This window comes from Prionailurus viverrinus, chromosome C2, assembly GCF_022837055.1.
Source record: "Prionailurus viverrinus isolate Anna chromosome C2, UM_Priviv_1.0, whole genome shotgun sequence".
In the NCBI taxonomy this organism is placed as follows: domain Eukaryota; kingdom Metazoa; phylum Chordata; class Mammalia; order Carnivora; family Felidae; genus Prionailurus; species Prionailurus viverrinus.
The window spans coordinates 25,099,647-25,125,234 of record NC_062569.1 but is presented as its reverse complement, the minus strand read 5'-3'; the positions used below and the strand labels follow the sequence as shown (position 1 = coordinate 25,125,234).

The 25,588-nt window shown below is 46.5% G+C and overlaps 1 protein-coding gene across 2 annotated transcripts in view; it reads right to left on the bottom strand.

Moving 5' to 3' along the window:
• RFTN1 (raftlin, lipid raft linker 1) overlaps nt 1-20,683 on the bottom strand; it is a 208,680-nt gene extending 187,997 nt beyond the window's left edge. Inside the window, exons 1-2 of one of the 2 annotated variants that reach the window (XM_047875543.1) lie at nt 20,414-20,683; nt 1,098-1,250 (exon numbers count right to left, since the gene is read on the bottom strand). In XM_047875543.1, the coding sequence (XP_047731499.1) occupies nt 1,098-1,242 (145 nt within the window). In that variant the 5' untranslated portion in view covers nt 1,243-1,250; nt 20,414-20,683. Of the gene's footprint in view, nt 1-1,097; nt 1,251-20,030; nt 20,145-20,413 lie in introns of those variants that run through there. The other variant, XM_047875542.1, reaches the window with a different exon arrangement.
• Between the last annotated feature and the right edge of the window lie 4,905 nt (nt 20,684-25,588).

Genomic DNA, 25,588 nt, shown 5'->3' with positions numbered 1-25,588 from the left:
ATGTACCCAGCAGCCCAGGGAGAAAGTGGCAAGATGCCTTAGTTAGTGCCTGTGTTTGGTCACAACTTCTAGGGACTGCCCTCCACACCAAAAGAATGATCTCTCCTCTTCCGAAAACATATCTTACGTATTTTCTTCTCTTGCTTACAATTATAGCCTGTTGAGGGTTTTGTTTTGTTTTGTTTTTCATGTGTATGAGTCTTCTCTCCCACTGGGTAAGAAGCTGCAGGAAATCAGGACACACTGCCCAACTGCCCCACAGCTCCAGCCCGACACTCCGCACGGTCAGGGCTCAGCAGCTCCTCTGGATGAAAATGCTACCTCTTGCCCGTCACCCCAGAGCCACCGGGACACTGTTAGTGAGTGACCTGGACGCCCTGCGGCTCGGATGAGGCAAAGCCAAGCCCAGACGGACAAGCACTCTTGAAAGATGCCAGGCAGCAGGCAGGTAACTTTGGAGGGACAGACACAACAGGAGATAAGGCAAAATTTCCCTTCTCCACATGGCTCCCTACGAAACAGCCTGCAAACTAGCTGGCCCAGGGGCCAAACACGGCCCACCAGCATGTGTGTACTTTTTGTCTTGCACGTGGTTTTAACGTGTTACAATTTAATTTAGTTGCTATCTTTTCAAAAGTGAAAAGCTGCACATACAAATCTGGACTTCTAAAGGCAGTATGTTTTCGGGGCGCCTGGGTGGCGCAGTCGGTTAAGCGTCCGACTTCAGCCAGGTCACGATCTCCCGGTCCGTGAGTTCGAGCCCCGCGTCAGGCTCTGGGCTGATGGCTCAGAGCCTGGAGCCTGTTTCCGATTCTGTGTCTCCCTCTCTCTCTGACCCTCCCCCGTTCATGCTCTGTCTCTCTCTGTCCCAAAAATAAATAAACGTTGAAAAAAAAAATTAAAAAAATAAAGGCAGTATGTTTTCAAAGGCCCACTTTTACAAGTTCCCCACAGCCCCTCACCCCGCTCACCTCCCGGGCGTGTCCTGTCAGGCCCCACCAGCCCTGCCCTGGGTTGGGGGGGGGGACACACACCTCGGGTGCGGGGCTGAGCTGAGCTCACCCACCTCCAGGGGGGGCAAGGCCGCCTGTACTCACCCGCACTCAGGGTAGTGAACTCCAGGAAGCGGTATTCGTAGGACACATCTATCTTGGTTTCCACCTGAGGCCTCTTTAAAGTTGAATAGATATTTCCAGGCCGTTTGTCATCACGTTTCTCTAACTTGTTCAATCCGCAACCCATTTCAGCAGCTGCAGCAGAAGCCAAAAAAAAGGACAAGGGGGGGGGGGGTGATTTTTTTTTTTTTTTCTGAGATTTTGTTTTCAAGCACCATAGTGTAAAAGACCCCGTACTTCCCTGAAGACTACATAAAGGACCTCAGCCTTTAGGACGCCTAGAGTATAATTCAGTGGATGACCTGAACACCTGAGGAACTGTGCTCAGTACCCAGGCTGGCTTCTCTTTCTGTGAGGACACCATTACCAGGCATCCCGCACTTTTGTGATGACACCAAAAGCCTACTTGTCTTTATCTTTTTCCCCTACCTGAGGAAAATAATACCTCAGAGCGCCTCAGTTCCACTATAATCTGTACACAGGATTAAAAAATGAGATCTTAAAAGCAATGTGGTACATTATGGTGTCAGCCCATCTGAAAAGAAAAGACAAAACAAGAGACGTGTCGCTTTTGCTATGGTTGCTAAGAGAGAATCAGAAGTTGTTGGTACAATTTCTAAACTCCGAAGTCCTTTCTGTCCTCACCAGCAATTATTTAGACAGGAATTTATACTCATAAAACATCTCTTAAAGTAGACGGTGGTATTTTTATCTGCTTCATCTAAAAGTCCCCCTTCCATTCTTTTTTAGACCAAACCACATGAAATAACAGGACGCTTCCACTCTCTTAGAGAGTCGTTTTAGACCAAAATAAAGACTGGCTGAACACTAATAGCAGGCCAAGAGAAACTGGAAGCAGAAATGCACGTGTGTTAGAGTGAAGATCTGTGGCTATCGTTGGAAGGGAAAATGGAGAAATGCTAGAATAATGTGCATATTAGGGTGGGCTGACCTCCCAGCCTTTCGAGGGCTTAAAAACAACGAAGTTCTCTGTTTATTTAGGCAGAATGACATTCACGAAATGACTTTTTATCCACTGCCCAGACTTCAGTAGAAGATATTTTCCTTTGGTGCGCTGAGCATGACCAATAATTCTTCCCCCTTCTCTGGCGTAGTGGAGCTGCCATTAGAACATATTTCACAAAAATATTAACTGGCCAAGAATATCACAAACAGAAACGTGGTGACTGCTTCCTTTTAGAGATAAGAATGTCCTTCAGCTTAATCCATTCACAAGGTACCCAGCTTCCTAAGGCAAACTGGCAAGCTCCAGAAAAACACAATGAACCTCAAAAAAGCAGTAAGTGTGTGGGGGAAGGGAAGAGTGGGAGAGGGCGGTGTCGTGACAACCAGGCTATACTTTTTAGTAATTAAAAAAAGTCTGGAAGGATGGATGAGAACAGGAAGGCTTACTTACGCCTTAATAAGGGAACATTAGTGTCCAAAGGGCCAGAGCAGACATGATTTATGTGCAATCTGCATGAACTGATTACTTGTAAAATACTCTGTAGTTCTGCAGATATAATAGCTGATATGTACAGAGGCTGCATATTTACTAAAAAGCAAGCCAAGGGGCATCTGCTGAGGCAAAGCAGAAGAGAAGTGGACAGGAAGGCTCCCGTGTACTGGAGAACAGGTAAACCTGGCAAGATGAGCACTGTTACCACCAGAACAGACATGGAAATAACCCAGAGACTCACAAAGTAAGTCACTCACACACGTACCTCCCTAGGAAAGAATGTGTGTTTGGGGCCCGAAAGAAAGAAAGAAAGAAAGAAAGAAAGAAAGAAAGAAAGAAAGAAAGAAAGAAAAAGAGAAAGAAAGAAAACTCTTCCTCAAAAATCCTCCCATTCTTGTTATCCTAATAAGGTAAATTCTAGCATTAGAGATTCATTCCTTTGAAATTAGAATCACTCTCCCTCAGGATCTCCTTTGAAACCACAAATACCTCCATGGGAAGGGCAACAAATTAAGCTTGTGGTAGCCTCTAACACTTTAGTATGATTTAACATCTTCTATAAAGGACAGGTTTCCTGACAATAGAGAAAAAAGAGGAGAGAATTACCAGGACGAGTAAAAAGACTCAGAAAAAGTTAAGGAGGTGGGGGATGGCAAGAAGCATCAGAAAAATTCTCCCAATTTACAACTTTAAGGTTTCAGTCAGACTGTCTCAACTTAAGGTCTCTGCCCCAATTCACTCCAAAGGGCACTGTGCTTATCTCATAGGATATGACAAGGCTATGGGTAAATCATCTCTGTGGTCTGACACAGAAAAGATAAACAGTACCAGCCAGCAGCAAAACTATAATATCGGTGAATCCTCAATGTCTCAAACTTTAGAGATTAATTTCTTTGGAATATGCACAATGCCAATTAAGCAACTGCTTTTATAGCATGACTCTCTTTGGGAAGGAAGACATATGAAGCAGTTGTGAGCCAATAAAACCTTAGTGTCAATTTGTTTTTCTTACTCTCTTGTGTTGAGGACCCTACCTTATTCACACCCAGCACACCTGTGCTCTGCCAACCCCCAACCCCTGTCAAAATGGTGAAGATTTTCACATCATTCTAAAACTCTCTATTACAGTGGGGCGCCTGGATGGCTCAGTAGGTTGAGCATCTAACTCTTGATTTCAGTTCAAGTCATGATCCCAGGGTCGTGAGAACAAGCCCCACATCGGGCTCTGTCCTGAGTGTGGAACCTGCTTGGGATTCTCTCTCTCTCTCTCTCTCTCTCTCTCTCTCTCTCTCTCTCCCTCTCCCTCTGCTCCTCTCCCCTGCTTGAGTGCTCTCTCTAAAATAAAGTAAATAAATAAAATAAAACTATCTATTACAGTCCCTACTATAGCTCAAACCAGAAAAATCTAGCTCACACAATGGAGGAAAAATAAGATAGAACAGCGCCTGATGGTACTGTTTACTATGTGAGGTTTCAAAGCTCGTATTAGAATCCCACGAGGGGCCTGGGGCAGGGATGGGTATGGGCCTTTAAGGGCAGGGAGAGGTTGGAGGCAGAGGGAAGAGCAGAGGGAACTGCCAGATGCAGGCATTTGGTGCCTGGTGTGGCTGCGCATTCCCTCCGACAGTCAGGGAGCATCTCAGTGGAAGCACATCGGCCTCAAGGGTAATAGGGCAGAAGGTAAATGGTAAGTGTAATGGTTTCGAAATATGGCCCCCAAATCCTTTGACACGCCTGCCATTGAAAGGTGGGGTCTATGTCACCTCCCCTGAATCTGGGCTCCACAGTTGCCTGATCAATACAATATGGCAGAACGGCACTGTGCCAGCTTCTGGACCCGGACCTTCAGAAACTAGGAGCACATACTTCTTGATTCTTGGGATGCCGACTCTTGGATCCCAGCCACCATGCCATGAGGGAGCCCAAGCAGCCCCACAGGGAGGCCCATTTGGAGAGGAACCGACAGCCAGCACCAACTTGCCAGCCATCTTGCTGGTGAGCCATCTTGGAAGTTGAGCCTCTGTCTCGGTCAAGACGCTGACACTGTGTGAGGCAGAGACAAGCTGTTTCCACCAAACTCTGCCCAAACTGCAGATCCTTGAGCAAAATACACCATTGTTTCTGTTTCAAGCCTCTAAGTCTGGGGATGATTCATCATGCAATATGTAACTCATTCACCAAGTTTGTTCAAAAAGACCATGGCCTGCTGCCTCCTCAGTAGACTACCAGTCGAGATGGCCTGCATTTAGAGGTTCTGCTTTAGCCACTCGCCCTTAGAAGGGCATTTTGGTTGTTTCCAGGTGATTATGAATAAAATGGCTATAAACATTCATGCAGAGGTTTTTAAGAGGACCAAAGGTTTCATCTCTCTAGGGTAATACCTAGGAGTGAGATTTCTGGGCTGTGCGGTAAGTGCAGGGGTCCTGTTAATGAATGATGCTTCTCTTTCTGCACTCAGGGTGGCCAGATGCTGACCCCAGGAGAGGCCTGGCAGAAGTGAGACCCTCTGAGAGACTGATAGATTAGCCCCTCTACCTCCTGCTCACTCTGCAGCATCAGCTCACTGGGTGGAATCGTGAGAGCGGTGCTATTCCTGGCTCTTTCTCCTTTTGTTGTTGTCTATTTCTGTAAAGGACACATGCTAAAAATCACTTATGTGTGATGAGATTCTCCCGGTACTTTATCTGTGGTCCATTCAGCCCCCACAACTCCACCCTTCCATATTCCTACGGTCACGTGAATCAAGTTAGTCATTTCATGTGTGAGTGGATCACTGACCAGCTTTGATTATATGACAGTCATACAGGAGATTTTTTCTTTTGCTTCCACCTTTGTCTTCCCGGGAGACATCCCTGCACCTATGAGTATGGGTCTCTCAAGCATCAAAGAAAGTACCAAGAAAAACCTTCCAAAAGCTCTTCAAAGGTAAAGCAAAGAGAAGTCTTTCCCCATTCCTGTGGCGAGACAGTGGGGAAAGAGCCAAAATAAACATACAGTTCTCAAGCAGAAATTGACTAAAAGTAATTAAGAACTGGCTGCTGATTATGGAGGAAAGTAAGGTAATCACTGGGAGGTTGAGATCCTAGGCTGCAAGGAGAGGACATTAGACATTGCAAATGACCAGAAAGCAGAGATCCCTCAAATGGTGACACTCTGGAAAACCAACACTTTCCAGATCAAACCCAGCATGAGGTGTGCCTTTGACACATGGGAGGCCAGCTTCATGCAGAAATTGTCAGCTCCATGAGGGAGGGAACTTTTCCAAGTTCATGACTATGTGCATGCATTCATTCATCACGCGTTTATTAAGGTCTGCTTTGAATCTGGCCCTCAATTAGGAAATATAAAAATGGGAAGACCAGGCCCTGCTCTCAAGGAGATCAGAGGTAAAATGAGTAGAAAGACAATGAACAGAGCACATGGTGCAGCGGCCTGGCTGTTCTGGAAGTCTGGGCAGAGTGCGGGACATTCACAGAAAATCTCTGTGATATAAAACAGAGAGTACAGGGGGCACCTGGGTGGCTTGGTCAGTTAAGCGTCCGACTTCGGCTCAGGTCATGATCTCACGGTCCATGAGTTCGAGCCCCGCGTCGGGCTCTGGGCTGACAGCTCGGAGCCTGGAGCCTGTTTTGGATTCTGTGTCTCCCTCTCTCTCTGCCCCTCCCCTGTTCATGCTCTGCCTCTCTCTGTCTCAAAACTAAATAAACGTTAAAAAAAATTTTTTTTTAAAACAGAGAGTACATCACCACAGACTTGGTTCCAGAAAAAGCTGATCAGCAATGGGGCATGATACCCTGTGTCATTTTAAATGTTAAAATCTTAAGATTTTTATTTTAAAGTATTTCTAATTTGTTTCTGAAATGCTTCCCAACATGCCCATAAGACAACTAGAAAACCACTTCAAGAAAAATCACCACTTTGGGGTACCTGGGTGGATCAGTTGGTTAAGTGTCCGAGTTCAGCCTAGGTCATGATCTTGCTGTTCCCGAGCTCGGGCCCCACGTCAGGCTCTGTGCTGACAGCTCAGAGCCTGGGGCCTGCTTCAGATTCTGTGTCTCCGTCTCTCTCTCCACCCCTCTCCCATTTACACCCTGTCTCTGTCTCTGTCTCTGTCTCTGTCTCTCTCTCAAAAATAAACTCTAAAGGGGCACCTGGGTGGCTCAGTCGGTTAAGTGTCCGACTTCGGCTCAGGTCATGATCTCACCGTTTGTGAGTTCAAGCCCCATGTCAGGCTCTGTGTTGACAGCTCAGAGCCTGGAGCCTGCTTGGGATTCTGTGTCTCCTTCTCTCTCTGCCCCTCCCCAACTTGTGCTCTGTCTCTCTGTCTCTCAAAAAGTAAATAAATGTAAAAAAAATTTTTTTTAAATAAACTCTAAAACAAAAATTAAAAAAAAAAAAAAGAATCACCACCTCAAAAGATTATTTTCCAGTGAGGGTTTCTAAAACCTCAGTTTAAAGGTTCATTTTTACTATCAACTGGTGTACATGCATTTAAATAATGGGGCAATAAATGTAGTTATATTTTCAAATACAAATTAGTTTCATTAAGAGTGAGCCCTCATTTACCACACTTGCCGCTAATCTGTGGCAGGACCGTAAAGCTAATTTTTACAATTGCCAACAGCTCATGACAAGCAACCAGAGATGGGGCAATTACATGCAATGATGCTGGGTCAGCTGGCAAACTCATTTTTTATTTCCACACTCAAATCCCGTATTTGAAGCCTCAAGCATGTTTATTACATCACTCAGTCACCCAGAGTAAGAACTGATGATCCAAATTAAGACATTTTTACATGACAGGAACATCTCTCTCGCCCCAGAAATGTAAATGGAAACTTGAAAATTCAGAGGGTGTCAAATCTTGATACCCTAGAAACACAGTCTACGACAGAAACCCAAGGATAAGTATAATTTACTCGTTGAGGGATGGGCGAAATAGGTGAAGGAGGTTAAGAGGTACGAACTCCCAGTTATAGAGCAAAAAAGGCAGGATGAAACATACAGTACAGAATACAGTCGATAACACTGTATGGGGACTACACGTATTGTGATGAGCACTGAGTAATGTCTAGAGTTGTAGAATCAGTATGTTGCACAACAGAAAATAATACAACACTGTATGCCAACTATACTTCAATAGAAAAATGTACCTGTTCAAAGTGTTCCTGATTGGATGCCAAATATAAAGAATAATCTTTATGAAACAGTATTATTTCCATGGTACCACTTCTTCTAGGTGTGGGTGTGTATAAATATATGTTATATACATTATAATATATATTAATATATAGATATGTACATATATATGTCTCCACCTTTAAAAAAGGTGGTTTTTTTTTTATGTTTATTTATTTTTGAGAGAGAGACCCAGTGTGTGAGGGGGGGAGGGGCAGAGACAGAGGGAGACACAGAATCCGAAGAAGGATCCAGGCTTCCAAGCTGTCAGCACAGAGCTCCATGCGGGGCTCGAACTCATGGACCGCAAGATTATGACCTGAGCTGAAGTCAGACGCTTAACCGACCGAGCCACCCAGGCGCCCCTCCACCTTCTTTTTTTAACTGGTAAGACACAGACCACAATGTTCCCAGAAATGTCCTCGGGGTCATGGGATTATGGGTGACATTCTTTATGGTTCTGTATATTTTTCAAATTTTCTGTGCTGCATACACATTATTTTCCTCATTGAAAACAATAAGAGGTTCCAAGATGACCCTGAATAATCCTCCCAGCATTCACGAGTGGTCCCCACCCACAGTGACTAGGGCTGACCCGTGTCAGCCAGGAGGGCACTGCAGAAATGATGAGTGTGGTTTCCAAGGCTGGGTTACAGTGTTGTGGGTTCTACCTTACCCTTTCTTGGATCCCTCACTCTGGGGACAGCCAGCTGCCACAGTATGAGGACACTCTAATAACCCTATGGAGAAGTCCCAGGACAGGGAACTGAGGCCTCCACCCAAGAGCCAGCACTAACTCAACCTTCAGTCCCAGAATGGCCTCCAGCCCAGCCCACATCTTGACCATAACCCCATGAGACACCCCAAGTCAGAACCACCCAGCTCAGCTGCTTCTGGATTTCTAACCCACAGAAACTCTGTGAGATAATAAATGTTTATTGATGTTTTTGGCTGCCAAGTCTGGGAGTAATTTGTTATATAGCAAAAGATAAGGAATACAAAGAGTATTTACATCGTCAAAGGAAAACACTTGCTTACCATCCCCCGCCCACACATCTCAGTCTGGGTCTGATCCAGACCACCTTTCTGCCCTCCGCAGTCCCCATCACAAACACCCTTCTTCACTAAGCACAGCTCCCTCCCAGAAGAACCTGCTGCTCCAAGTGTGGAGCTCTTGACCCAGCAGCACCAGGATTTCCTGGAACCTATGAGAAATCCAGAATCCCAGGCCTGCAGAACCAGAATCTACATTTCAATGACAAGTGATTCATTAACTTCTGAGAGGCAGTAAAGTTTGAGAAGCCCTGGGCAATGGGTTTCCCCGGCTGAAAACTCTAAGGGATTCTAACCGGCAGCCAGGGATTCTAACCGGCAACAAGCTAGGAACAAGTCCGGTTTTCCCCACTCCGAACCCTCTCCAGTCTCCTTCACCCCAGCCTCAGCCAGGCCCAGAATCCTTAAGCCTCTTGGCCAGGGCTGAGAACCCCAGTCGAAAACATGGCCCTGCTGACCCCCTTGATTCCACATCTCCATCTCTTGAACCTCTTTGTACCTCCGATGCCCTCTTCCCAGCCTCACTGCTGTCCTCCCAAACACAGGCACACCCCTAAATTTCTATCCCCAGCCCTCATTCTGTCTCACTCTCTTAAAATCATTTTCAGTATAAACCACTTCGGACATATAGATGAAGATAACAAAATGAGACATCTCTGTACCCAGCACCAAGATTTAACAAATGCTTACATTTTACTTTATTTACTTCACATCTTTTATTTTTGAAGAAATGAGACCTTTTTTCAGAAAGAGAGAGAGAGAGAAAGCACGTGCATGAGTGTGGGAGGGGCAGAGAGAGAGGAGGACAGAGGATCCAAAGCCGGCTCTGGGCTGACAGCCGGGAGCCCAATGCAGGGCTGGAACTCAGGAACACAACTAACTGTAAGATCATGACCTGAGCCGAAGTCAGACACTTAACCAACTGAGCCACCCGAGTGCCCCAGAAATGGGACTTTTGAAATGCGGTCCCCATGCCCCTCCTTTCTCCCCTCTTCTAACTCTGCTTTTCCTGTAACACCCACAACAATACATGGCAGAGGTTCTGAGACTTTCCCGTTTCACGGCACCTTTAGCGTCTCCGTATGTTTTCCACGGCACCCCCCCCCCCCAGCTAAAAGTAATACTTACAGTTCCACTTACGAGGTAGTTAGGTGCAAACAACATAATAATTATTCATGTCCAAACAACTTATTAGCCTTTTGGAAAAAAAAAAAGCACACAAAAACTGTAAGAATGAACCTTTTTCTTTCATTCCTAAGTTATCACAATGACTTACTCATGGGATGTGTGCATCTCTCGGGCACCACACGACCTCTCAAACCCTGTAATCACACTGGACACCACTATCTTCATTTGCCTGTTCCACAAAGCAGTTTCTTAGCAACCACCAACACGCAGTTTCGTAGAGATAGGACGTCATCAAAAGGAATGCGGTGCTGTCTAACCTCCTACTGTAAACTACCCACAGACAGTAGTTAGTGTGCTAACATGTCGAGTGCCACTCTGTTCCCCTCATTAAAAGTAAAAAGCCCTTTTGCCCCACCCTCGCTAGTTTGCTGTGGTGCCTTGGGGGTGCTTCAGTACAGAGTTTGGGAACCTCTAATATGTGGTAGTGTTGTATATGCTCAAAAAGGGCACATAAATGCTGTCCTCTCTGCCTTAGCCCGCATACCCCTCTTGTGGGCCTTGCTTTACCTGCTCTGGGCAAAAACCTTCCAGTCTCCCTCCCAGCCTGGTGAACTCCAGGTGAACATGCCCAAGGACCTGTTTCAGTACCTTAACCTAGAACTTTGCCAACACTCTCAATGAATATGCTCCACAGGGAACTCGACGCCTTGCCCATCAAGGCCTGTTCTCTCTCCTATGTTTCTTGCGTCTGTGGGGAGTTCCCCTGTCCTCATAACACCCAGGCTCAAAACACCAGGCAGCAGCCTGCTCCTGCCACTGTCCTCACTGCCACAGCCAGCCTGGAGCTGAGTGCTGGCGGAAGCCTTTCACTCCACCACCTCATTCTCTGCGCCAACCCGCCCACCCTGAGGATGGTCGGAGGACTTCCTTGGTCTCTCATCCACTAATTCTTACCCTGGGCTAATGCTAGAGCAACCATTCTGCGCCCTACAAGTGGCTCACAGAGCATAAGAAACATATACTGCCCAGCCTGGAGTCCTTAGCCTCAACCTCACCCCTAACCTCCTTCCCCTCCCCAGTCCCTGGTTGTTCCTCTTCAACTACCATGGGGTCAGGTTATACGGGGCCAGTGCTACCTTTTGTACACACTGAACATTCTCCAGATACCATTCCTTTACCTCCAGTGGAACCTCCCCCTGACACTCTTTTCCTTTCCATCTCGACCCTCTGTCTTAGGGCTCTCCATAGAAACAGAACCAACAGGATAGTGTGTGTGTGTGTGTGTGTGTGTGTGTGTGTGTGTGTGTGTGTGGAGGGAGAGAGAGAGAGAGAGAGAGAAGGCAGGGCAGATGTGTTTTAAGAAACTGACCCTCAAGTGATTGTGGGAATTGGCAAGTCTGATATCTGCAGGGCAGGCCAGCAGGCCAGAGACCTAGAGAACAGTTGATGTTACAGTCTTGAGTCAAGCAGTCCAGAAGCAGGATTCCTTCCTTCTCGGGAGATTTTAGACTTTTCTCTTAAGTCCTTCAACTGACTGGGTGAGGCCCCCCCACATTATGGAGAATAATCTACTTTACCCAAAGTCTATTGCTTTAAATGTTAATCACATTAAGAAAGAAACATGGCCCACAGCAACACCTACACGTTTGACCAAAAACTGGGTACCATAGCCTAGCCAAGATGACATATAAAATTACCCATCACATCCTCCTTTATTAAAGCACTTACTACACGCAAAGCACCATTCCAAATGCTGAGGATACTAAAGCCATACAAAAGACATTTAAAAAAAAAAAAAAGGGACAACGCTGCCCTCACGAAGGACCTTACCTTCAGGAGCAGAGAAACAGACAATATACAAATAAAAATAATACATGAAATTCAATTTTAAAAGTATGTTAGGTGTGCCTGGGTGGTTAAGAATCTGACTCATGATTTTGGTGCAGGTCATGATCTCACGGTTCATGAGATCAAGCCCCACATCAGGTTCTGTACTGATGGCACAAAGCCTGCTTGGGATTCTCTCTCTTCCTCTCTCTCTCTGCCCACCCCTGCTCATGTACTCTCTCTCTTTCTCTCAAAATAAATTAACATTAAGAAAAAAATTTTAGGGGTGCCTGGGTGGCTCAGTTGGTTAAGCGTCTGACTTCGGCTCAGGTCACAATCTCACAGTTCCCGAGTTTGAGCCTCACATCAGGCTCTGTGCTGACAACTCAGAGCCTGGAGCCTGCATCAGATTCTGTGTCTCCCTTGATCTCTGCCCCTCCCCCATTCTCTCTCTCTCTCTCTCTCTCTCTCTCAAAAATAAATAAATATTAAAAAAATTATTAAAAAAAGGAAGAAAAAAATTTTAAAAACTACATCAAATAAAGAAAAATAAGGCAGGGAGGAGGGATAGCAAGCACAGGGGAAGATGCAATTTTTAAAAACAGGATGATCAGGGATGGTCTTACCCAAAAAGTGATGTTAAGTGAAGTCCTAAAGAGACCATGGGATAAAGGGGATGGTGTACCAGGCAAGGGGGTGGCAAGTGCAAGGTTCCAGGACCTGCCTGGGGAAGGTGGGAGGGGGTGGCTGCTGGTGGCACATGAAATCAGAGAGGCCTGGGAAGGCAGGTTGTGTGGGCTATGCAGGTGGGGGTAAGGACTCCCTGAGATGGGATCCCCTTGAGGGTTTCAAGCCAAGGGGAGACATGATCACTCTGGCCATGACTGATGGTGGAAATGGAGAGACCAGATGATGATGGGGTATGAGCAACAATCAAATTCTGGATATATTTTGAATGTAGAAAATGGGACTTATTGGTAGTTTAGAAATAGGGCATAAGAAAAAGAAGGCATCCAAGCCACCTCTAGGGCCTATGTATGACCTGAGCAACTGGAAGGCTGCAGGGGCCCCTTCTGATCTGGGGATGGCTATGGGAGGAAGACACGGGCTTGTTTTAGATGTGTTAACTCCACTGGGTAGAGGTGTGGGGTAGGCACCTGCAGGGACCAGTCCCGAGCTCAAGGGAGAGATCTGGAGCTTTCGGTAATGCCTCATCTGTCCATGTGACATCCAACTTCCCAAAGGGAGCAATCATCTCTTCTTCATCCCCAACAGCAGCTATCCCAAGGCCCTGCTCCAACAGATGCACAATAAATATCTGCTAAGCCAACATCCTTTAAGACTAGGACAGACACTTATCATCTGGTAAAGGATGGAATATCTGGAATATCTGCATGTCTCTCTCAAGTTCACCTTCTTTTTTTTTTTTAAGTTTTATTTTTTTAATTTACATCCAAATTAGTGTATGGTGAAACAATGATTTCAGGAGTAGATTCCTTAGTGCCCCTTACCCATTTAGCCCATCCCCCCACCCACACCCCCTCCAGTAACCCTCTGTTTGTTCTCCATATTTATGAGTCTCTTATGCTTTGTCCCCCTCCCTACTTTTATATTATTTTTGTTTCCCTTCCCTTATGTTCATTTGTTTTCTCTCTTAAAGTCCTCATATAAGTGAAGTCATATGATATTTGTCTTTCTCTGACTAATTTTGCTTAGCATAATACCCTCCAGTTCCATCCACGTAGTTGCAAATGGCAAGATTTCATTCTTTTTGATTGCTGAGTAATACTCCATTGTGTGTGTGTGTGTGTGTGTGTGTGTGTGTGTGTGTGTGTGTGTGTATACATCTTCTTTATTCATCCATCTAGGGACATTTGGACTCTTTCCATACTTTGGCTATTGTTGATAGTGCTGCTAGAAACATGGGGGTGCATGTGTCCCTTCGAAACAGCACTCCTGTACCTCGTGGATAAATGCCTAGTAGTGCAATTGCTGGGTCATAGGGTAGTTCTGTTTTTAGTTTTTTGAGGAACCTCCATACTGTTTTCCAAAGTGGTTGCACCAGCTTGCACTCCCATCAAGTTCACCTTCTTCAAAACATAGTACAGGGGTTGGGTGCACACGGTCTGGAGCCAGACCGCCTGGGTTCAAATCCCAGTCTTTACTTGCTAACTAGGTAACCTTGAGGAAGCCACTCAACTTCAGGTTTCCCAATTATAATATGGGGATATACACACAATCCACTGGCAGGGTAAATAAGTTAATATTGAACAGGACTTAGAAGAGCTCAGACACATAGAAAAGGCAGTATAAATGTTAACCATTATTAATATTATTACTGGTATCCGTTGTTATCCTTTGTAAAGATTCCTTTTGACCTGCCTATGGCCAAAATTACACCTCACTGCAAAGGGTGCTTATACAGTGTTCCGAGAAAGTGGAAAAATTCCAAAAGCCCTCTCTAAATTACAGAAGTGTTTAAATGAACAATCTGATTTCTTGTACTTGGTATTTCTGAAATTTGGTAATACATGATTCAGTCACATTCCATTAACCGCCCTCTGTGATTAGCCAACTCTTTTCCTTTTTAAATTTTTTTTTTAATGTTTATTCATTCTTGAGAGACAGAGACAGAGTGCAAACAGGGGAGGGGCAGAGAAAGAGAGAGAGACAGAATCTGAAGCAGGCTCCAGGCTCTGAGCTGTCAGCACAGAGCCCAATGTGGGGCTCGAACCCACTAACCGTGAGATCATGACCTGAGCTGAAGTCACGCGCTTAACAGACAGAGCCACACAGGCACCCCAACCAACTCTTTTCTTATCCATCTTTATGGATAAGGTCTACTATAATAATTCCTTCAAACTTAGCAATTTGGCAGCCATTCCATAAAACTTGAAGGATTCCTCAGGAATCTGCAATTCCTCAAGATGAAATACAAAGTAGGAAATTTCAACACACACACACACACGGATGGAAGCTGAAAATCCTCTGCGAAAAATAAATGCTCACCATCAAGGGGGTCTGCCTATAGAACAACAAAAGGGGACATTTTAGTTATAAAAGCCAGATGGTTTCCTGGTTGAAAAAGTGTGAAAACATCCAATACGGTTACACAAAGTAACTTAAGAGTTGGTCAGTATCAGACGAGCGAGGCAACACACAGCTGATGTGGACTTTCCACCACTGGCTCGCCTTGGTGCCCCATGACACCTGAGGGCTAGAGTCCCCTCTCCTTTGAACCACAGAAGAAGGGCAAGCCAGGGCACTATCCCCCTCATCGTCTGGTGCAACCAGGACACGGAAGCTGCCGGGCCCTCTCCAGCACTCCCTATGCCACAAAGGCAGTCAGACCCAGGAAAACTCCAAAGCAAAGCCCTCAATACCCCCAAACAGTGTCTCCTCCATCTCAGTCTTGGCAGGTAGCCATCTTGCGTAGAATGTGACCTGATTTTCTAGCTCTTTGGTTCTGGCCCCGCTGAGAGCCGATTCTTCTTCCTGAATTCAGCCCAGGTGGGGAGTAAGTCACACAAATGCATATTTAAAAGCTCAACCGAATTCTTATCTGGAGAGCAAGGAATTAACAAGGCTCAAGCAGTGGCCATCACTTGCTTGCTGTACCGATCTTTTCACAGAAAGCATCCTAGTAAAATATGCAATGATAATAATGAAAGCCCCTTTGGGGGGCCAGGAGAAAAGGGAAACTCAAATTTATGTCGAAAACTGAATGTGAATGGGAAAAAAGATCACACACATGCAAAACCTTTAAAAGGTAAACATAAAAGAAATGTCTGGCTAAATTTATCTCTTTGTCAGTGAAAAATAGCCTAAGCCTTAGCCAAGGGTGTTGCCAACTCTTCAACTAAAGGAAAAGGGAGAAATGCTTACTGTAGAGCAGCACTATCAAATAGGGCTTTCAGCCATGGTGAAAATACTCCACCTCTGCACTATCCAACTCCAATGCCAATAACCACGTGTGGCTCTACAGTACTGGAAATGTGGCTAGTGAGACTGAGGAGCTGAACTGCAATTTTATTTCATTTTAATTCACTTTACATTTAAATGCAAATAGCCACATGTATCTGGTGGCCACTGAACAGGACAGCTCAGCTACAGACCCTCAAACTCAACAGCTGGCAACATCTTTCTTTTCTTCCAATAAAACTAAAATCATACTCAACGGACAACATCGTAAATTGTCACCAAAATAATTAGTATCTCTATACAGGCCTGGCTGCCCCAAACCCAGAAAGCAGAAAAGAAAAAGAAATGATTCCAGTGTGTCATTTCTTGCAGTGCTGTGGTGCCCTACCCAGTTTATGTTTCTACTATACCATGGCCTCACGTTTTTGGAAATCTTTGCTTGTAGACGTAATCTCCTTTGCAAAACCAGAACATCACAGTCTCTTCCCTACATCTAGGAAACACGAAAAAGTCAACTTAGGGCAAGTTACTTAACCTCACTAAGCTTCAGTTTCCTCAAGGCTAACATGCAGATAAGAATAGTACTTGCCTCTCATGTGGATTAAATCCAAAGAACGCATGTAAAGTGCCTAACAGTGTTGGCAAAGAGTAAGCATCGGGGGGTTAATTATTATTTTGTTAATAATACTGTAAAATCTGTAATGAAATAACAACAGTGCTACTAGAATGGAAGTTTACGGTTGGCAAGTCTTCTGAGGTGGGAACACTTTGAACCTGTTTCCCAGGCTATGGTTAAATAACCTCTAGTGAAGTACATCTTGGGGCCCTGACATCTTGGCACTCACTGTCAACCTCCAGATGGGCAATCACCCAGACGGGTACCATCATGAGTCACCAGTCATCATTTAGCCAATGTTTACTGTGCCCCCATTCTGTGGCAGGCACTGTCCTAGGCTGTCAGATCAGAACAGTCCCCAAACGGGGCAATGTCTTGAGACTCTACACTATCTGTCATCTGAGCCCATTGAGACACCTTGGCCAGATGCAAATATTTCATTCTGGGGTGGCAAGCAGTCAGGGAGGCTCAATTCCTGTTCCTAAAACAGTCCACACTGGGTTCGGCTGCTGGTCCACAGAATGGGACTAATGGGTAAGAGGACCTGAGGGGAACCGACCCATTTTCTCAGCCAGGACGACAAGAGGGTGTCGATAGGTCATGTTTCTCACTGACAGTCCAAATCACTTTAACAGGAAAGCTGTTTTCTGAGCCTTCAAAAAGCCAAATCTGATCTGCCTCACAAAGCAAACACAACCGCGTTCAGCAGCCAGCTGCGCAAGCCGGTGAAATCCAACAGGAATCTCCTCCACCAAGTTCACATCAACTAGACCAATACGTCAGAAATCCCCCAGGAGTTTCTAAGCAGAAGTGTACTGGAATTCTGTGGGGTGTGGGGGTTATTTTTCTTTATATAGAAAGCACTCAATCAATCTTCTTTCACAACCAAGGGTACATTCCCCTGTGGAATTCCCTTCTCTGAAGATCTCTACAAATAAAATATTTGTCTGATCATCTGCAATAATTTAAGTGTAAACTCATTCACTGGCAGAGTCAGGGATTTCTTACAGCTGCTCCACCTATGAAAACAACGTGTTTCGCACTGTCTCGAGCGTCCAATTTCTGTACCCTCTAACCCCCAAACACTGGTCAAACCATGCTCTTGACTTTGGGATAGGAAAATAGGGTTGTCGTATCTGGACTCCCATACTCGTATTCTTTGCTGGTGGGACTGTAAAATGGTACAACCGTGTTGGAAAAAGATCCCGCAGCTTCTTACAAGGTTCACATCCACCTCTTCTATGACCTAACGATTCCACTGTTAGGCATTTACCCACGAGAAATGAGAACATATGTCCCTAGGAAGACTTGTCCACAAATATTCATAGCAGCTGCATTCACAATACCCCAATAACCTGGGACTGACTCATGTATCCATCAACTGGGGGAATACGTTAGCAAACTGTGATATGGACATATCCTGGAATATAACTAAGCAATAAAAAAAGACCAAAATACTGACATATACAACATGGATAAATCTCAGAAATATGCTGAGTGGAAGAAGCTTTACACAATACTGCATAATTCCATTTATAGGAATTCAAGAACAGACTAAACTAACAGTGGGAAACAATCAGCAGTGGTTGCCGCTGAAAGGGGGAATGGGGATGAGGAAACTTTCTGAGGTGATGGTAATATTTTCTATCTTGACAGAGACTAGGATTATACAGGTGTACACATCTATCAAAACATTATGCAAACATGACTCTCAACATTTGTGCATTTCATTATATGTATATAAATTTTACCTTAGGGGTGCCTGGGTAGCTCAGTCAGTTGGACGTCCTACCATCTGTCTCGCCATCCGTTAGTTCAAGCCCCGTGTCGGTCTCTGTGCTGACAGCTCAGAGCCTGGAGTCCACTTGGGAATCTGTGACTCCCTCTCTCTCAACCCCCACCCACTCACGCTCTGTCTGTCTCTCAAAAATGAATAAACATTAAAACAATTGTAATTTTACCCTAAAAAAAATCACGAACATATAATGAACTCTGAATAATAAAATGTGCACTGAACTGTTTAGAAGTGACCCATGCCAATGTCTGTAACTTACTTTAAAGGGCATAAAACAATAAGCTGGGACTGATGGAGGGACAAATAAATCTCCAGATGTGTAATAAAGCCAATATTGCAAAATTACACCCTAGATATGTGTATTTGGGTAGTTACTGTTCTTGCAAGTTGTTTATATTTTTTAAAAATGAGATAGGTCAGGGAAAGAAAAACTCATAGTGCCCTCTCCTTAGCCCACCAAGTTAGAAACTTGACAAGATACCCATGCCCACCAAGCCATGAGCCCACATAGTTTCAATTCTGCTGCGGAATGAAGATTGGAAGAATACAAGTAGCTTTACAGGAACTCACATCACTCATGCCAAAGATTTTCTGCCTGTTTCCCTACAGACAAAGCAATTATTTGAATGGAAGCCAAAAATTCCTGCTCAAGAGGGAGAAAAAGAACTCATTCCCAATTTGTTCTCTTTCAATTCCTGCACCAATCTATTAGCGAACTGCACAACACTCCACTTCCATTCGCCCCAAGTCCATTAAGTCAAAAGACTAACAAAGAAAAACCAACCCAGCCACATGATATACAGAGGATAATGCCCCAGCTCTCAGGGCCAGAAACCCCACTGAAGGCAAAAGAGGATGCAGAGTCAGTCTGAGGTTCAAGTGATTTCAACTGAGGTTAGCACACACGCACCAAAGAGACCTAAACAGCTTGTTGCTTAACCCTTCCGTGGGATTTGGTGACATCTGGGGTCACTTGAACTTGGTAGGGAATTCAGCTGTTCAGAGATACAAATTAGGAATCCTGGCAGCCAGGGACACGTGGGGTGCACAGCGTGCCCTACCCACACGCCCAGAGGTCACCCACATTACTCCCGCCTTCCTTCCTGGCATGGCCTCGGTTATCCTGAGATGACACACAATGGCAGGGGCTGAAGACGCCTAGTCTGACTGCGCGCCCAGCATCTGAAAACAGCTGTGCCAATTACAAGAAGGGACTGTTGCTGGAAACCCAGGGCAGCCACTCAAATATAGAGATTTGTGCCGGATTAAAAAAAAATACACACACACACACACACACACACACACACACTTTTTGTTTAAGTCCCCCCAACAAACTCTCTGCCACTTTTCAGTGTCCCTGGGGACCACCCACAATCACATAGGGCAGCTAACTAAGCATAAGCAACTGGAGGCAACAGGGAGCGTGCCTGGGTTTAGCACTTTGGCCTCCACGCGGTTCTCGCTGCCAAAGACAGCGATATCCTAGGTCAAGGGCACGGGCTCTGGTCAGGGGGAAGGAGGAGTGTTGCATGCCTGACAATCGGTTTTCTGAAATGTACGTCACTATCACCCCGCCAAGACCTGACCTACCCTGGAGTCCCTTGAGCCTAGGAAAGCGGGTTAGGACGAGGAAAGAAGTCCCCTTACAGAAGGGGAGATGCCGTTTTCAGCGCTGGGGACTTCCCGTGCCCCGAGTCTCTGTGCCTCCAGTGGCTGCGGCGCTTCCCCTGGACACACGGCAGGTCTGCTCCCATCTATCCAGAACCCCTGCGCCAGGAACAAACCACCTCCCAGGGCGCACGCAAAAGGGCGGCTAGAGGCGCCTCCACCCTCTACCCCCACCCCACCGCAGCCTCGTGCCTTCCTGAACCTGGACTGCGTAGCCGGCTCCAGACAGATCTTTGCCAAGGGCCCCCTGCAGCAGTGTCCCAGACCCACCTGTAGCCTCGAAGCTTCCCCTCTGCTTCCTTCTTAGGCACCCCCGAGCCTGCAGAGTCCACGACCCCTAACAAACTGCTCTAGGGTGCCTCTCCCCATTGCGTGCCACGGATGATTTTTTTTTTTTTTTTTTTTTTTTTTTTTTTTTTTTTTTTTTTTTCAAAAAAAGTTGGCCAAGAGCGTTGCGAGTCGTGGATCGCCGCTGACCCATCCAACCCCGGTAGGGGATGTGGTGGTGGGGGCGGTGGCCCTCTGGCAGCCCCGGCAACCTGCAGGGAGGCGCCACGCGGAGCTCCTCCTGCCCGCCCAGGTCCCGGTCCGCGGGGCCAGATGGCAGGGCCTGTGCCCGCCTACACCCCAAATCTTGCCGCGCGCTCACCTACCGTTAGGGACTGGCTGAGGAGAAGGCGCCGGCGCGGGCTCCCTGAGACAGCGTGTTCCGTCCCGGGAGGAAAGTTTGTGCCATACAGAGCAGGCGGCAAGGGGAAGGCGTGGGCACCAGTGGGTGGGGGCGGGAAGCGGCTGCGCGGCGTGCGCCGGTATATGTCCCTCCCGCGATCTGTGCGTCCGTCCCTCCGCGGAGCCCGCGGCCGCCGCGCTCCCGCTCGCTGCGCCCTGAGCCCGGCGCGCTCCGGCTCCAGCCCCGACGCGCCCCCGCCGCCGCCGCCGCCGCCGCCGCCGCCGCGCGTCCGCCGGCTACACTTCCTCTTCCTCTGAACTCATGTGCAAAATATGCTGCGCTGCATCTTCGGGGGAGCCGCCGGCCCCTGACAGCCGCAGCGGGAGCAGCGGGCCCGCCCCGCGCCCCTCGGCGCCCTGCACCCCCTTGACTCCCCGCGCCGCTGCCTCCACGCGGCGGGCCACCTGCGCGCGGCACACGCCGTACCCCACCGTCGACCCTAATGCCCCTCCGCGCAGAGGTCCAGGCGCCAAGACCACTCCCTCGACCCCTTCTAACCAAGGTTGTATGAGAGTGCGCCTAGGGGACTGGGTTCCCTAAATATTTGAGCTGGAGTGCTGGATGGTGACAGCCACCAAGGTGCTGATGGCTGAGGGTGTAACAGGACCATTGAGAGTGGACTGTTCTCCTGCCCATTCCACAGGTGGGCCATCTCAGGCGTCTAAGGTATTTGAGAGTTAGTGATTAATGAAAGGGATAATGCCTCCCACCCCTTGCCACGCCCGCTGTATTCTGCCTACTTCAGGTGTCCTTAAGGTTTCAGAAGATCTGGGGGACCATCTTGGCCTGCAACTTTAGGTTGCCCAAGGAGACACTTATATAAATAAAGCACCAGGTCAGGGCTGACTTAGTAAAGTGAAGATGTGAGGCAGAACACTCATTAAAAAGCATTTTTTTCCCCTTGGAACTTTTTAAACAAAGCAGAATTACAGTGTAGGGGTTAAAAGCAGGAATCATAGCACCAGTTGGGGTTGGCCTAGCCTCCATCCTTACTCCCTGTGTGACTTGGTACGTGACTTAACTGCTCTGGGCCTGTTTCCTCATCTGTTAAATAGCACTTCCTCATGAGTTTTATGTGTAAAGTGTTTAGGAAGCACTCTATAACTTAGCTCTTGTCATTGTTATTATTAATACTATGAAGAGGACTGCAGCAAGACAGCTGACATAATCTAATTAACTATCTACATTTTCTGATTGGGCAAAGAGGGGGCCTTAGGCATTGGAGCCCACAGAGTGGTGGGCAGGTTGCAGGCCCCAACAGTGTTTTAATGAGGTGCTTATGGTACTGATAACACCCCCCAAGGGGTAGAGAAGCGCTATTTTCTTTTCAGGAATGCCTGTTCAGCACAGCTTCTTAGATATTTTCTTCCTTGTTTTCTCTTTCCATCGCCATCCCAGTTGTGTCCCTCCCTCCTGCCTGCCCCCACTCCACTGCCCACCAATTCTGTTTGTGTTTTCTGTTTTGCTCCTTTCTCTTTCTAGCTCACCGCTTATGGGCATCACTCACCACCACCAACTCCAATATTCCCCGCTCTCTCCCCAGCTTGGCTTGCCCACTGGGAGAATATAACAAGACCAGGTGTCAGCCCAAGTCCAGGTTCAAACAGTAGTGTGTGGGGACAAATGTCCAGTGGCACCACCCTGGTTTTGAACACCCACCTATGAGGCCAAAAGGAGAGATCTTTATGTCATTTATCTGCCAAGGCCTTGAGTTTCACAAGTCAGGGCCCATCTGAAATCTTTCTGATCTTTTCTAATCCTTACCTCAGAGGGAAAAAAAATAACATTATGGGTGTTAACCAGAAGTTCAAAAGGAAACATGGAGTATTTAAATGAAGATAAAGAGTAAAGGGGGGAAATGCAGCATAACCTGGTTGCGGTTGGAGGGGAAGAAGTTGATTTCTTTTAAGCAAATCATTTTCATTCTATAAATTTTTGCACATAAGTGTGTTTTTTTTTTTAACACCAGATCATTGGGGTTAATAAGTTATTCTGATGGTTTCCATTTTCTTCTACTCAACATCTTCCTAAGTACTATTTGTAAATGTCTTAAATGTCTTTTTTCCCTGCTTGAATCTGCCTTTTTTTAGGGTTTTCTAGAATTCTCAACTTCCCCCCCTAGATATTCTGACACTTCCAATCTGGTACCTAGTAGGTGTTCAATAAACATTTATGGAATGAATGGATGAGTCATTAGCATCCAGATCTTTCAAGGCTCCACGTAACCGACACTGAAAATCTGAAATATTCTAATTCTCTTTCACCTGGCATACCCAATGAGGAGTCAATGTTGGGTTCATTTGTGCTGTGTAGAGGTCAACCTCGATTTTCCAATTGGCTGCCGTGCACTGGCCAGCCAGGGGATAGACCCTGGGCAGCTGGGACTCACCTCTGACTGACCTCGCCTACCCAGCGTCAACCCCAAAGATGCTGGATCTATATCCTGGTGGGTTACCTTGGCAACCTCACAATGTCATCTGTTAGAATGTCCTAGGGCGGCAGCTTTTAATTCTATCACAGCGGTCTCATCGGGGGTCATGTAATAGTGCTGTTTTTCCTCTGCTCACACTTCCTCCCCCTATGATTTAACACTAAGTACTCAGGGAGGGAGCTGAACACGGGGAAAACCGAGCTGTTATAGCACGACAGGTCACAGATGGCCCCAGAACTGGGATCCTGAGTGTTCACAGTCAATAAAATGCAGGCCCCAAGTTAATGGGGAAGCTGGTTCTCTCAGCACCCCTCATGGAAAGGAGAGGAGTTAAGCCAGCCTAGGCAAGCATAAGAAGCAGCCGTGGCCAGACTGTACAATTCTTGCAAAAGCTCAGTTAAAGGAACCCCCCACTGGGGCAATTCTCTCTCTTGGCCTCTGCGGCATCACCCCACTCCGGAGAAGATGAAGGCCATGGGTACCAGCAGCCGGAACAATTTGGCTGCACCCCAGCTACACTGAAGCTTGGAGGGAAGGAGAATCCCAGCTAATCCTCTATTGTGCCCTCCTTCTCCCCACAGTGTCACCAAACTCAGCACCCCCAGCTTAGCTCAAAGTAACTCAGTCCCCCATTATTCTGTAAAGAGCAGTAACAACTTATGCAGAAAGCAGACCCATCAAAAACTTGGGAACCTGAAGTGCTGTTATTCTATTTTTTCACATGGCCATGAAACCCAGCTCTTGTACAGGGCAGCTGAACAGCAGCATTTCAGGACTGACAGGAAAGAGAAGTAAACTCCTATGTGCCCTGGAGGTACAAGAATTATTCATCTTTATCAGCACGGTTAATATTTTAAGTGGCTTTGCAGTTACAGTGAGATCACAGTTTGGCCAGCTGCTCCACACTAAATGGCTGCAGGAAGCCGGCCCCATGTAGAGTGACACTGGTTTCTATGAGGAAGCATGGTGGCAGAGGCCAGAGTTCTGCGCCCCAGAGCCAGTGGCTTTGGAGGAACCCGCTGCCCTTTGTTTATTGTGAGAGGCACAGCCTTCCCAGACATACCCCCTGCCAGTCTGTGGTGCCCCTGGTCACAGTGGAGCGGGGCACACTCGTGCCGGCGTCCAGACATGCCCTGTAACCCTCAGCTGTGTGAAAGTGTGAATTGGGGTGGGGACAGGGGGCTTGTTAGGATGTTTTATATGTATGCACTGATTGGCCAAGGCCGGGGGCTTTTGTCCAAAGTGTAGTCAGAGTAGCGCTCTGCAAATGCCCCCATAGACATCGCCAGTTTGAGGAAACGTATGATTGCCAAATGTTCCATTCACACTATCACAAAACCCATGGATGTATTGTTATTTGGCTCCTGAATCTACTCCTCATTTTTCCTCTGAATTCCCAGGCTGTCAAACAGGCAGTTCAGGGGAGCAGGGGCCCTCCTGTGGCTGAGACAGAATTTGCTCTCTAGAGCAAAAAGCCGTGAGACTGAATTTCAGGAATATTGTGTGAAGCATGCGGCTATTTGCAGCCTTGTTTCCCTCATGCAGCTTGATGAACCTTCTGGCTTTACCAAAAGCTACCCACATCCATAGCCCTTCACTGGTTATTCCATTTATGGGACAAAATGGAATGCTCTACTGACTTGCATTTGTGGACAAACTTTATTATCAGAGATTATATATATATTCATATATTTATTGATGAATATATAGAAGCCTATATATGCTACAGGAATAGAAAAGAAGGTTGTGGAAATAAATCATTAAGTAAATGGTGGAATAAGATTTTGATACATTAATTGATATGCTTTTCCTTCTACCGCCACTCCTTTCCCTCTCTCACTGTATTTCTTGTCATGCTGTACCAAGCCTCTTTTCTTCAGTTGAGACTAGAGAAGACCCAGTGTGCCACAAGAGAGACTTATCATGGCAGTACAAGGGAAAAAAAAGTAAAATTCTTGGCTTTGGGGTTTCGAAAGTCAAGGTTAAAATATAAAATTTAAAAGATATGGAAAAATATGAAATCAAGTAGAAGCATTGTCCCCTATCACATCTCCTTTCCTTCCCTACCCACCCATTATCACACACACACACACACACACACACACACACACACACTCCTTCCAAGAATAGATCAAAGTTGTCAAACAGGAGCAAGGGAAGCTGAGAGAAACAGAGGGCTATGCCAATAGGGAACATTTGGTAGGACTCAGGGACTGACGACAGTCAGAGTCCAGAAGCCCGCTTCCCTCTATTCAAGTGAGAATCATCCACATAACACTTGGAAACCCTGTAGACAACTAGACAACAGTTCTTAGAACTTGTCCAGGAGCACTACAGATCTTCAGCAGAGGAAGGAAAAGTGCTGTTCATCCTTCCCACTGATATTTGGCAATGAACTCCCATATAGAGCAGCCAGAGCATGACCTGTGGGTCATCCAGAAGGACTAACTCCTATTCCTCAACTTCAGCCCTCATTTAACTGCCTAAGAAGCCATTTAGCCCTTGAGAGTGTGGCCGTTCAAAACCTCAGGGACAGTGAAAAGATCCGAGTGTAAAAGATGTTCCTATCTATTTCTGTTAAGCCTGTACTTAGATGGGCCCAAGTGGACCAGCTCAAAATCCTGTGGTGATCATCAGTGCTGTTCCCCAAATATTTCTGGTCCTTTC